The sequence below is a fragment of the Symphalangus syndactylus genome, chromosome Y, assembly GCF_028878055.3.
Source record: "Symphalangus syndactylus isolate Jambi chromosome Y, NHGRI_mSymSyn1-v2.1_pri, whole genome shotgun sequence".
NCBI classification, from domain to species: Eukaryota; Metazoa; Chordata; class Mammalia; order Primates; family Hylobatidae; genus Symphalangus; species Symphalangus syndactylus.
In genome coordinates, this window is record NC_072448.2 from 9,235,866 (window position 1) to 9,250,554 (window position 14,689).

General features: G+C 37.1%; 1 protein-coding gene across 6 annotated transcripts in view; it reads left to right on the forward strand.

Annotated features, from left to right (window-relative positions):
- The window catches only part of ZFY (zinc finger protein Y-linked), a 53,197-nt gene that overhangs the window by 25,058 nt on the left and 13,450 nt on the right, over positions 1–14,689 (forward strand). For all 6 annotated transcript variants that reach the window (XR_008655058.2, XM_055269559.2, XM_055269560.2 and 3 more), the window contains one exon: positions 6,359–6,931. Coding sequence is in view for 5 of the 6 variants with exons in the window: in XM_055269559.2 (XP_055125534.1) it covers positions 6,359–6,931 (573 nt within the window). In the remaining variant the exon portion in view is untranslated. The remainder of the gene's footprint in view (positions 1–6,358; positions 6,932–14,689) is intronic.

Consider the following 14,689-nt stretch of genomic DNA (forward strand, 5'->3'; position numbering starts at 1 on the left):
ATTTTCAAGATTTACAAGGATTAGGGTATGGACATCTTTGTGGGACCATTCTCCCTGCCACCTTGCACCCTGGTTCTCAAATATGTCTCTGGCAAATGTAAAATAACATCCACCCTCTCTTAAGGTTCCCGGTCCAAAAAAAAAAAAAAAAAATGTTATCTGAAATTAATCAGCTCAGAAGTCCTAAGTATCATTTAAATCAGATGTTTATAATTCTCTGGGTATCAGTCATTAAGTGCAACTACTGGGACACAATTCCTCTTTATCTGCTTCCCAACCTACAGTGGTAGGACAGTTTGGGATATTCTAGTTCAAACAGGGTGACATGAAAGGTAAGAAAGAAATTTGTCTAAAGAAATTTTGAAATGCAGCTGGACAAACTCCCATTAGGTTTCAAGACCTGGGAATAATCCTTTTTGGCCTGTGGCTCTGCCCTTTGAGTCTTCCTTGCTATTTTCTTCAAAGATAGCAGGTATTTGCAGCTGAATAGTTTTATTTCCTGCTTCCTACCTCTGCAATTCTGGCAGTCCAACCGTCTTCGTTATATTAATTCTGTGTCCCTTTCAGTTTAAGCTAGCAGTGCTTCTTTTGAAAAAAATTTTGTGTGTGTCATGGGGATTTATTGTATTAGGCAAGAGGCTAATATATTTTTTTTCTGAGATTATCCTATGTCTGTTTTTGACTTCTGCTAAAATGATTGAAGTCCAGTATCCTTAGATTTCTTAGAAGTGCTGGGTATGTGTAAGTCACACTTTTACTTGCTTGAAAAAGACTTAGTTCTCTGGCCTTTTGATCTTTCCCTTTCCTTTCCCTCCACTTCCTTTCCTTTTTCTTTTTACCTTACCTTACCTTACTTTACTTTACCTTACCTTACCTTTCCTTACCCCTTGCCTTTTCTTTTCCTTTCTTCTATCTTTTTCTTTCACCTTGGCCTTTCCCTTTCTTTCCTTTTTCCTTAACTTTTACTTTTCTTATTTAATGATCGGGTGCCTGAAGGAATCTTTTGTTCTTTCTGAGGTTTCATGGAATAGTTGAGAATCACATACTGTTTTTTTCTCTCTCTCTAAATCAGCAGTCCCCACCCTTTTGAGTACCAGGGACTGGTTTCATGGAAGACAATTTTTCCAGGGACCTGGGAGTAGGGGGGTTTGAAGGATAGTTACTAGATGAATCAAGTGTATTACATTTATTGTGCATTTTATTTGATTATTACGTGTAATATATAATGAAACAATTATACAGTTCACCATAATTTAGAATCAGTGGGAGCCCTGAGCTTGTTTTCCTGAAACTGTACCATCCCATCTGGGGGTGATGGGAGGCAGTGACAGATCATCAGGCACTAGATTCTTATAAGGAACATGCAACCTAGATCTCTCACATGTGCAGTTTACAGTACGGTTTGCATTCCTATGAGAGTGTAATGTTGCTTGTGACCTGAGAGGAGGCGAGAGCTCAGGCAGTGATGCCGGTGATGGGAAGTGGCTGTAAATACAGACGAGGCTTTGCCCTGACAAGAATCTCCTTAATTTAACCTTCCCTTTCAGCTCCCGAGATGGACAGAAAACTTCTCATTTTGTCATGTTTTCCTATCTTTTTGTTTAATAAATCTTCCAACTATTCATTTTTCTCACTGAATTTTACTCTAAGCAGTAAGTAGAAACAAGACCACTTGTCCAACACTTTGCTGAACTCTTCTGAGCTAAAGAGTTCATTTTTACAAGTTGTTTTTTCCACGTAACCGAGGGAGACAATTTTGCTAAGTGGTCTGTCATAAGTTTTGCTTTCCACATAACCCAGGGAGACAATTTTGCTAAGTGGTCTGTCTTTTTATGTAACAAAGCTCTTCCTTCCTTCAGTTAGAAACTCACTTTTAAGCCCTTACAAGCAGTGTTACAAAACTCTAGATTTCTACTAGCAGTCATACATGACTTAGGTATTCTCTGAGTCCATGTAGGATTTCTCTGCCTTGATCCCTTCTCCCTCTGGATTCTCATTGGCAGAGTTGTTACTGGTTTTTTGTTGTTGTTTTTGAGATAGGGTCTCACTGTGTCACCAGGGCTGAAGGGCAGTGACATGATTATGGCTCCTCACTGCAGCCTCAACCTCCTGGGCTCAAGTGATTCACCCGCCTCAGCCTCCTGAGTAGCTAGAACTATAGGCACACACCACCATGCCTAGGGAATTTTTTTTAATAGAGATGAGATTTTGCTGTGCTGCTCAGGCTGATCTTGAATTCCTGAGCTCAGGCCATCCTCCCACCTCAGCCTCCCAAAGTGTTGCGATTACAGGCATGAGCCACTGTGCCTGGCCTGTTATTTTTAACATTCATGTTTTTACTTATTGGTTTATTTAAGGAAATCTAGGCTTTTTCCCACTTGACAGCATCTAAGCTTTTCATTCTCTAAAAAAATTTTTTTTTTTTTCATTTTCCTAAGAGCTGGAATTTCTCTTTATTCTTATGAGAAATTTTACAGCCTGCACCTATCCAACTGCAAAGCCACTTTACATTTTTAGGTATTTGTATAAGCAGCTCTCCACTTCTCGACACCAAAATCTGAAATTATTTCTGTTACTGCAAAGAAAATTACCACAAACTCAGAAGTTCAAAACAAATTTTATTGTCTCACAGTTTCTGTAGGTCAGAATTCTGTCATGGTACGGCTAGTTTCATAAGGTATTGCCAGAGTTTTGTTCCTTTCTGGTGAATCCAGTTTCATTGTTCTCTGCATGCATCCAATTTGAGGTTATTCAGGTCATTGGTTGAATGCAGTTTGTTTTAGCTATAGGACTCAAGTCGCCATTTCTGTGCTGGTTGTGAGCTAACAGGCTAGTCTTTGCTCCTTTTGACAAAATCTGTGTTGTTTCTCATGCTTTCCATGTGGCTGCTGTAGGCAAGGCTAATTCGATCCTTCTCATACATAAAATCTCTCCAATTTCTGATTCTGCTTCAACTTTCCAACTCCAGACATAAAAAGCCCTCTGCTTTAAGTTTTATCTGAGCAGATTGGGCTTAACAAATTACTCTTAAAGTTCATGACCTTAATTTTATCTGCACTGCCCATGTGGTGTAAGTCATAACATAATGTATTCGTAAGTTCCAGTGATTAGAGAATAAATATCTTGGGGATTTGGTTGGTGGGGGATATGGTGGGGTGTAGATTGTCTGGGGTGCTGAAAGAAGTCTGCTTATGACACTGCTTTTTCTTCATGCTAGTTCCTACCATATAGGCCCTATTATCTCCTTTTTTTTTAATTTCTTTTGAGACAGAGTCTCGCTCTGTTGCCCAGGCTAGAGTGCCACTCCCCGTCTAATTTTTTTGTATTTTCAGTAGAGACAGGGTTTCACCGTGGTCTTGATCTCCTGACCTTGTGATCTGCCCGCCTTGGCCTCCCAAAGTGCTGAGATTACAAGCGTGAGCCACCGCGCCCGGCCTTATTATCTCATTCTTTTTTTTTTTTTTTTTTTGAGACGGAGTCTCGCTCTGTCGCCCAGGCTGGAGTGCAGTGGCGCGATCTCGGCTCACTGCAAGCTCCGCCTCCCAGGTTCACACCATTCTCCTGCCTCAGCCTCTCCGAGTAGCTGGGACTACAGTCGCCTGCCACCACGCCTGGCTAATTTTTTTTGTATTTTTAGTAGAGACGGGGTTTCACCGTGGTCTCGATCTCCTGACCTCGTGATCCGCCCGCCTCGGCCTCCCAAAGTGCTGGGATTACAAGTGTGAGCCACCGCGCCCGGCCTATCTCATTCTTAACTGATAATATTAAGACTGTTTTCTCACTCTTGGTTTCTTTCTTTCACCTACCACAGTGGTAAAATATTCAATCCTGAAAAACATGTGGATCATACCTTTCCATTGCCCAGGAAATAAAGTATAAATCCCAGGACCTCTGGAATTGATCCTGTTCTAAGTCTTGTAGCCTTTTCACATATTCACAAAAGGAGCCTCTATATCAGGCAGATGCATCCTTACCTCATTTCCAAAACTGCAAAAAGAAAATTATACCTAAACAAGAGGGGAAAAAAAGTATTCTCAATTTCAGATTGCTCATGGTTCTAAATACATAATACTGTAATTAAACTAGATTTTATTTTTCTGTTTCATACTCTCGTAAGTTAAAATTTTATGATTTTATTAACTGAATTTTAAATGAACATTGCCATGTATTAGCAGTAGTAATTAACTTTACCAAGAAATGTAAGGAATTTTAAATATACCTTCTAAATTTTGTGTGTGTGCATGTATTTCCTAAGCAATTTAGGATATTCATTTAACTCACCATTAGGTACTTTCAGGTTGTTAATGGTAAATGCAAACCTATAATTCTTTCTTTCTCTGGAACATAGTGAAATATAATTATTTTGGGAGGCCACAGCAAGAGGGTTGCTCGTGGCCAGGTTTTTAACACCAGTCTGCACTACCCTTTCAAATTTTTTTTTTGAAAGAGAGGGACTAAGTTCTTAGGGAAAAACTCAGTATTTTTTAGTGTAATCTTGCCACAATCAAGCCTGAGTCAGGGCTAAATAGTAGATTGAAGGGCTATTAAATTTTAGCCTTGATTGTTAACACTTGAAATGGTATTTTTTTTAAATTTAAGGAAGTCATGTAATCTGCCCAAGCTTCCATTTTCATATGCGTAATAATAATGAAACATCTGATTACATTTTTTCAGGACACTTATCATGCATTCGCATTTGGTCACTATAGTCCTGTGAGGTGTGCATGACAGGTACCACTGACCTCATTTTACTGTTGAGGAAACTGAACTCAGAGGTTAGATGACTTGGTCCAAGGTCACAAAACTAAGAAGTATCTACACTTTGCCCTCTGATTTAGACCATTATAACCAGTGCTGTTGCCACTAAATGCTATCAAATTTATATCTGTGCAATGGGGATTACACCGTTCTATTGCTGTCTATTATTATGAACATAGAAAACAAATGAGTAGAAAACATTTTGTAGAAGATGTATAGAAATAAAAGCAAACATTCTTTCAGCATATAATTTAAGTAGGTTTTAACTACCTTAAAGACTTCCTGAAATGTCTATTGTTGCTTCGCCCTTGGTAGTCATTTTTGTTGAAGGAGCTGTGTGTTTATTTGAGGGCATTGCCAGAGGTACACAATCATTGAGTTGTGCACCCACTTGGACTCAGCTTACTCTGAGTTACAATCAGAAACACTAATCAGATAAATAGGTTTTTTTCTTTCCTTTTTTTTTTTTTTTTTTTTTTAAGGATAATCCAGTGAGGTAGTGGGAGTGGAGAAGGAAAAAGAGAAATCTTAACTGCTTGTGATACGTGAATAGCTTTTAATTTGTCATCCATGTTTGCTTTTCTCTGTGCACTAGTAGCCATAATGCCTGATTTGTTTCATATTAGGTTATATTTTTGTTAAAGATGTATGAATTCTCTTCCTATTTGTGGTGTTCATTTAGAATAATATTTACTGAGCATGATGTGCTGTGCAAGTTGTGTGATCTTGGTTAAGTCGTTTAATCTCAGTGGGCTTTAACTGGCTCTCACCCATCTACCTTCATTGCTTAACTGCACCCAGCACTAGAAAATGCTTGTATATGTTCTGAGGAACGACCTTGGGATTTGGGGTTAGTGGGAACAGGAGGAGGATAGATGGAGGTGGAATACCCTGGCAAAATTAGGGCAGACCCCACTCCAACCGTCCCCACCCTTCACCACCCAGCCCAGCTGCACTTTTATTCATTTTATCTATCCATAGAAATCTCCAAACCTAATGTCTTTCCTCTCTTTATTCCTCTCTTAATTTCTACCCTGATTCTTTTGTCTTAGATTCAAAGAATGACTTTCTAATTACCAAAGTTATAGTGGATATTGATGGGATATTGCATGAGGACAAAGTGGGAAGATTATAAGGGCTGAAAGAGAAAAAAGTAAGAGTAAAAAAGAAATATGTAGGTATAATGAAAAAAAGAAAAGTAATGTGCTAAGAAAGGAGATGATGGAAGAAAAATGAATGAAACATGTAATGAAGAAATAGTATGTTTGTTTTCTGAATTTGTTGCTTAACTTACATAAAAATCTGAAGATTTTATTTTAGTGGGATGAGAAATTTTTTATCTTGATGTTTTAAAAGTATTTCATGAATAGTTTTTTTCTGTCATTGCCCCAAGGTTTTTTTATTTCTCTGTTATTTTCTTGTTAGTTGATTAGGGTTGAGTAAAATAACTTTTCATGTTAAAAATTTCTGTTTGTTAAGTGAATCAAAAATGGATTCATATTGTCTCAATGTTTGAGGAACACCAAGGAGATTAAATAAAAACTATATTTAGTCATGTATACTTACCTGAGATTTGTCATTTTAATTTTTATTTTTTAAGGAGCTGATGCTACACACATGGATGGTGATCAGATTGTTGTGGAAGTACAAGAAGCAGTTTTTGTTTCTAATATTGTGGATTCAGACATAACTGTGCATAACTTTGTTCCTGATGACCCAGACTCAGTTGTAATCCAAGATGTTATTGAAGATGTTGTCATAGAGGAGGATGTTCAGTGCTCAGATATCTTAGAAGAGGCAGATGTATCTGAAAATGTCATCATTCCTGAGCAAGTGCTGGACTCAGATGTAACTGAAGAAGTTTCTTTACCACACTGCACAGTCCCAGATGATGTTTTAGCTTCTGACATTACTTCAACCTCAATGTCTATGCCAGAACATGTTTTAACGAGTGAATCCATGCATGTGTGTGACATTGGACATGTTGAACATGTGGTACATGATAGTGTAGTGGAAGCAGAAATCATTACTGATCCTCTGACCAGTGACATAGTTTCAGAAGAAGTATTGGTAGCAGACTGTGCCCCTGAAGCAATCATAGATGCCAGCGGGATCTCAGTGGACCAGCAAGATAATGACAAAGCCAACTGTGAGGACTACCTAATGATTTCGTGTAAGTCATGGGGTACAGTGATTTTAAGCAATGTTTTTGAAACCTGTACTTTCTAACATAAATAATGGTGAAATTTTATTGAGTTTAACTTCTGTAAAGTTAAAGTAGAAATCATAAACCTACATGCATTGTTGCTTAGTTTGCATCCCAGAAGATGAACCATAATTAAGTGACATGGTACAGAAGAGAGTTATTTCTATATTAGGATAGAAAAGAAAGATGAGGAGAATAAGAAATGAAAATAACAGAATTGAGTCTTACGAAATCATACAAAGTATGATTGGTCTGTTACTCACCTTCAGATTTATCCCTGAGACTTATAATCAGTTTTTTTAAAGTCTTTTTATTGTGTAGTCATTTCACTTTCCCATTTTTTTCTACCTTATTGTCCCTTTTCCCTTTAAAGTAATGATTTTTTTGTTGTTGTTTAATTCAATATTGGCTTTGGAGTTAAATCTAGTGAATTCCCTGAAATACAGTGGTCTCACCAACACCATCAACAGCTAATTTATTTAGGTTTCAAATGGATTTCAAATTTTACATCGTACTAGTTTTATGTTCTGTTCACTAATCCTCATGGGATGCTGGCTTTCTTGATTGTGTTTATAACTTTGTCAACCAGAACATGATTGGACATACTTTTGCTTATGCAGCAGCTGCTATAGTCATTCCGTTAGTAGAATCCCTGACTATGTGTCTCTAATATTTTAATTTCAATATCTAGGTATATTTTCTACGTTAATACGGTGACAACTTACAGAATCATTGTGTCATTTACCTGCTGATTTAAATAATTTAGTTATCCTAATTGACCAGTTCATTACTATGGTCTTTGGAATGAAGTTTTATAGTATAGATTTAGTTTAGAGCATTCCTATTAACATTAAATACCACCTACACTCCTCTTCCTATGTCTTCGAGCATAGCACAGCAAAAGAGTTGTACAGGCATTTTCATGGGCACAGGGAGAGTAGGCATTTACCTCTTATATGATCAAGTATACCATTATGGCCTAGTTTTCTGTTAATGATAATTTTCTACCTCCCTCTGAACCTGTTGAATGATTTTAAAGAGCCTCATTCAACTGATTTAATAAACATTTATTTCTGTGTGTAAAAACTTATTCTATGAAGTGTTTAAATATTTAAGATTAATAATTTACAGTTTTTGACCTTCAGTTTATAACCTGGTGTGCCAAAAAAAAGGGGGAATAAGGTGGTGTTTAGCTCTTTGAAAATGTAATAATCAATATTTTTATATGCTGAATTTATCTAGCTATTTCAATTTTTTTTTTTTTTTTGCTAGCTCTTGTTTCTTCTAGAAAAAATATCTCCTCTAATGCTGCATTTGTAATTAAAAATCCTGTAGGGCTGGTGGTAAGGGGATATATTTAGGGTTGACAGGTTTTTCATAAAGTATATAAAGGAAGTACGGTCTGATTTCATATTAATATAGTGAATACTTGAGATGTTGTCGTTGACAGTAAGCTTTAATGCTTTCCGTAATGTCACGAGAGATGGTAATATCTTTTTTTTTTTTTTTTTTTTGAGACGGAGTCTCGCTCTGTCACCCAGGCTGGAGTGCAGTGGCGCGGTCTCGGCTCACTGCAAGCTCCGCCTCCCGGGTTCACGCCATTCTCCTGCCTCAGCCTCTCTGAGTAGCTGGGACTACAGGCGCCCGCCACCACGCCCGGCTAATTTTTTGTATTTTTAGTAGAGACGGGGTTTCACCGTGGTCTCGATCTCCTGACCTCGTGATCCGCCCGCCTCGGCCTCCCAAAGTGCTGGGATTACAAGTGTGAAACACTGCCCCCGGCCGGTAATATCTTTTAAATTCTTTAATATAGTTATTTAATACATAAAGGTTTTAAAACATTACACTTTACAATTAAAAATATGTTACTGGATTTAAGAGCTTATTAATTTTTATGATTTTAGTGGCAGGTTTTTTCTCCTCTGAAAATCTCATTTAAAATGATGAGAGAGTCCTCTATGGTATCACAGTAGTATATCTGCACAAAAGTGCTCACTGTTACACCCTAAGTGCTATTGAGATCAACATGACTTTTTATATACTCTTTACAGTGTAGATGTTACCATTGGCTTTTAAGTTGATTATATCATCCTTAAGGACAGGTCCCCCTCAAACCTGTGCATATTTGGTATAAAATATTTGTTGAGTGAACAGTTACGTGAACTTTATAGCTGAACATTTGTGCATATCATGTCTCATCCAAAGGGCATCTAGTTAGTTGTTTTAGCAATCTACCTGGTGTTTCTAATAAATTATGACTTTGGTCATAATGAATATTCAGTAAAAATGTTCAGTGATTAAATGAATAAATGAAGCCCAATCCTCATATCTACAACAGAAAGCCTATGGATCAATACAGTTTGGTGATTTGTTTAATGATTCTAGTGGCTACTAGAGCAGAATAAGGCTGGTAAAATAGTTGTTTATTGTAATTATTTTATATTTTTTGTATATACACATTGCATATATTAATTTTGATTATCCTTCTGTTCTATAACTCATTATTAGACATATATATCTAAAATATATATATATATATATATATATATATATATATATATATATATATATATATATTAAGCTACCTACTAGTTTTGCTTTGCTTTGTAAAACCATTTGGCAAAATGGTACCAAATGCAAGAATTTTAAAAATGTGTATCTACAAGGATGATTTCTGAAAAGTGAATAAAGATATTTTAGGGAGATAGGTTGTTTTAAGTTTTGATAAATTTCTGAAACAGGTGTTTTTTCATAAGACCAAAACTAATGATTTTTATGTAGGGACTCTAAAATGTATTTAGAAAATCTTAAAGCACATGTGCAGTGTTTCAAAGGAGATAAGCTAATCAAAGGAGATAGAAATCAAACTGTTGGAATTTAAGAAAGAAGCTGAACAGAGAAATAACATTATCAAGGTAAAAGAGACTATAAAGGCAGCAATTAAAATAAATGTGGATTAGTATTAGTATGACTGGAGACCTTCTGATTGGGCTTTAGAAAATTGCCAAAATGAAATGCTGAAAAAACAGACATAAAAATGATTATGGACAAGATTAGCAGACATGAGAAACAGAAGGCAAAACTTACGTACAGAAAAGAAGAAAACAATTAATGTGACAGAAAGTTATGGAAGAAAGTTTCCTGAAATTGGGAATGATTAGAGTACAGCAATGAAAATGGCAGAGTAAACAACACTGAAAAACTTCTCTTTTATAAAAATAATGAGAACAATGGTTTAAAAAATTATCAGAGTAACGTTTTTCAGCACTCTGAAAACTAAATGATTATCGCAATAGAGGGGGGGTACTGGATATTGGTAAGATTGTGTCCTTTTAATTTGCTCTATTTACATCCACTCCTCCCAAGCTGTACATTAGCCTTAAAAACTGACATCTGACAAATGTAAAAAAAGGAGCAGTCAGGGAAGATATAGCGGCTCATGCCTGTAATCCTAGTGGTTTGGGAGGCTTGGCCAGGAGGATCATTTGGGGCCAGGAATTTGAGACCATCCTGATCAACATAGTGAGACCCTCTCTCTATAAAAAAATTAAAAAATTATCTGAGCATGGTGGTATGCACCTGTAGTCCCAACTACTTGAGGCTGAGGTGGGAGGATCCTTTGAACTCAGGAGATAACGATTGCAGTGAGTTATGATTATGCCACTGCACTTCAACCAAGAGCAACACTCTGACTCAAAAATTTTTTTTTCTTCTAAACAGCAGTCTGGCAGTTACTGAAGGAGGAAGAAAGGCCCATTTTCAGAGAACTGATATTATTTGACCTGTTGGTGGTGACCTGCAAGACCCACCCCCCCACCCCCCCTTTTTTTTTTCTGAGACAGAGTCTTGCCCTTTTACCCAGGCTGGACCCCAGTGCTGTGATCTCAGCTCACCGCAGCCTCCAACTCCTGGGTTCAAGCGATTCTTGTTCCTCAGCCTGCCGAGTAGCTGGGACTACAGGTGCTGCACCACCACACCCCAGCTAATTTTTTTTTTTTTTTTTTTGTATTTTTGGTAGAGATGGGGTTTCTCCATGTTGGCCTGTCTGGTCTCTTAACTCCTAGCCTCAAGTGATATATCCACCTCGGCCTCCCAAAGGGTTGGAATTACGGTATAAGCCACTGCACCCAAGACCTCACTTAGACTTTTATTGACTTAGACTCTGAACTTCTGTAGTATGAGCAGCCTTCTCCTTTGGGTTGTTGGTTGAAAATTGTAGAGACAACTGTTGAACATCAGTGGTTTTTGAGGCAATTGATACAGTTGGGGCAAACAATAGATACACTAAAGCTTAAAAGGAATGAAAAGTCCAGTAGTGGAATGAAAAGTCCAGAGGGCTTTGAAAAGCTGGGACATATTCCTGATAATCTTGAATGTGATAATGCCAGGTCTGTGGCCCTGCTAAGGAAAGGCTTGGCAAGGCCTTAGGCTCACACTTTGGGTAATCTTCAAGGGCTGCCCAAATAAATAAAAGCCAGTGTAGAACTATAAACAGCCTAAATGAATGTTTCAACATGCATGTGGAGCCAAAAGCTGCTGGTTCTACACATCGCTGTCAAGTCATAAGCTGAGTATGTATTTTATGTAATTAGATAGACTTTTAAATTGCTGCATATGACAAAACACACTCACACTTTATAGGATTAGTTTAGAAAACTCACAGTACTGTTGTTTACTAAGCAACAGTAACCAATCATAACACACATTAGGAAAATGAAGAATCTGATTTTCACAGTTGCCAAATTGTATTATTTTAAATGTTCAGTTTTCAACAACAACAAAAAATGAGACAGGCACAAAAGCAAAAAAAAGCACAGCCTATACGCAAGAAAAAGCACAGCCAACAGAAATTCATTCTAAGGAAGTTCAGACACAGTACTTACTAGAGTAGCTTATAAATAAGTTATATTACATTGTTCAAAGGCCTAATTAGGAAGTCATCTGTAAAGAAATAAAGGAAAGTAGGAGAATGATGTCTCATTAAGTGGAGAATATCAATAATCAGAAATTAAAAAGAACTAAATAGAATCTCTGGGGTTGAAAATTATGATAACTGAAATGAAGATTTCACCAGACGAACTCAAAAGTAGATGTAAACAGGCAGAAGAAAGAAGCAGCAAACTTCTAGGAACTTCAATTAAGATTATCTCATCTGACGAGAAAGAAAAAATAATGAAGAAAAATGAATATAGTCTTATATAATAATCCATGGAATGCCATGAAGTAAGCATACCAACATGTACTATACCAGAAGTGAGAGGGAAGAAAGAAATTGGCTTAAAGAATAGTTTAATAATAGCTGAAAACTTCACAAATTTGATGAAAAACTGTAATCTTCGTTTGTAAGAAGTTGCATGAATTACAAGGGATCCATGTCTAGACACAAGACATTTTATGTTGTCAAAAGACAGATACATTTTTTAAAGCAGTAAGGTAGAAGTCGCTTCTCACATCCAAGTCCTCCCTCCTTCCCTCCCTCCCTCCCTCCCTTTTTCCTTCCTTCCTTTCCTTCCCTTCCATCCATCCTTTTTTTTTTTTTGAGATGGAGTCTTTCTCTGTCGCCTGGGCTGTAATGCAGTGGTATGACTTCGGCTCACTGATGTTGTACAGCTACTGTGACAAAGTTTGGCAATTCCTGGAAAAGTTAAATTTACATGGGATTACCATATGACCTAGCAACTCTCTTCTGGATATACCCAAGAGAACTGAAAACATATGTCCACACAACAGTTCATATATTACACAAATGTTCATAGCATCATTATTCATAGTAGCCAAAGAGTAGCAACAACTTTAATATCTATCAGTTGATGAATTGATAAATTGAAAATTGTAGTTAAATTTACATAGGATTATCTGTCTAATGTATCTGTCTAATGAAATGGTATTTAATCATAAAAAGTAATGAAGCACTGATGAATGCCATAGCATGGATGAACTTTGAAAACATTGTGTTAAAGTGCAAGAAGTGGGTGCAGTATCTAGAATAGGAATATATGTAAAGTCAAAAAGTATATTGTTGCCTAGTGTTCATGGATAGTGTTGTGTGGAATAGGGAGTAGTAGCTAAATGATACAGCAATTTCTTGTGAGGGTGATAGAAATTTTCTGCAATTAGTGGTGATGCTTGGACAGCTCTGTGAATTTGCACAGCTCTCTGAAAACCCACTGGATTGTATGCTTTGCATCTATGCAACAGTAAGTCATATTATGTGAATTTCCTCTCAGTGCCAAAAACAAAATTGGAATCTTTTAAGGCAATTCATTTTCTGCTAAGAAATTGAGAGACTAATAAAACTTTTTTTTTTGAGACGGAGTCTTGCCCCATCACCCAGGCTGGAGTGCAGTGGCTCAATATCAGCTCACTGTAACCTGGTTCAAGCAATTATCCTGTCTCAGCTTTGCAAGTAGCTGGGACTACAGGTGCCTGCCACCATGCCTGGCTAATTTTTGTATTTTCAGTAGAGATGGAGTTTCACCTTGTTGGTCAGGCTTGAACTCCTGACCTCAGGTGATCTGCCCGCCTCGGCCTCCCAAAGTGCTGGGATGACAGGCATGAGCCACCACACTCAGTAAAACTATTAATAATCATCATTATATTAGTGAACTTAAGGATCAAGAATTATATGGTCATCCACATCAAAATACTCAATGCTATACACAGTGCAACAAAGCCTTAAGTTTCTGAGAAAAGTATAGCTTAAGAATTTTATACCCAGACAACTTATTCAAGTCAAAATTACAGGTAGACATTTTCAGACATCCAGGATTTCAGAAATTTTAGCACCCATGTGTGATGGAGTTGCTGCTTGGTACCATAAACCAAAAGATGAATTAGTAGAAAAAGACTCAAGAATGGAGAACTGATAAAATAATGAGTAGTAATTTTTGAATTAATTTAATGTAAAATTGGAGTAAACATTTATACAAATTAAGGTTATATAACATGGTGAATGTCCACAAAATATTAATGAAAATATTTGCCATGGCACGATATGCAAAATATGTCCATGTTTTCACTTTTTTTTTTTTTTTTTTTTTGAGACAGAGTCTTGCTGTGTCACCCAGGTGGGAGTGCAGTGGCAGGATCTTGGCTCACTGCAAGCTCCGCCTCCCAGGTTCACGCCATTGTCCTGCCTCAGCCTCCTGAGTAGGTGAGACTACAGGCGCCTGCCACCACGGCCGGCTAATTTTTTTTTGTATTTTTAGTAGAGACGGGTTTCACCATGTTAGCCAGGATGGTCTCAATCTCCCGACCTCGTGATCCTCCCGCCTCCGCCTCCCAAAGTGCTGGGATTACAGGCGTGAGCCACCGCGCCTGGCTGTTTTCACCTTTTATAGTAGGTGACAGTAGATAATATCTTTACAATATGATTCCTACCTATCATTTTTATCATATTTTTCTTAGAAGAGTATTTTAAAATCTGCCTTGAATTAATAGACATTTAATTGATCATCATTCATATATATAACAAATTGAATGTTAGTCGCTAAGGCTAGACAGTATTGTCAAGTCTTGAGATACATCAGTGCACAAAATAGAGATTCCTTTCCTTCATCATCATGGACTTCTAGTATGGGTGTACATACATAATATTATTTAAATGTATATTAGAATGTGTCTTGGGGAAGTAGAACAGCTTAATCAAAACAATTTTGAGTTTCAGAGATGGTCAGGGATGCCTTGCTGGAAGGATGACAGTTTGTCATAGACTTCAGTTTGAGC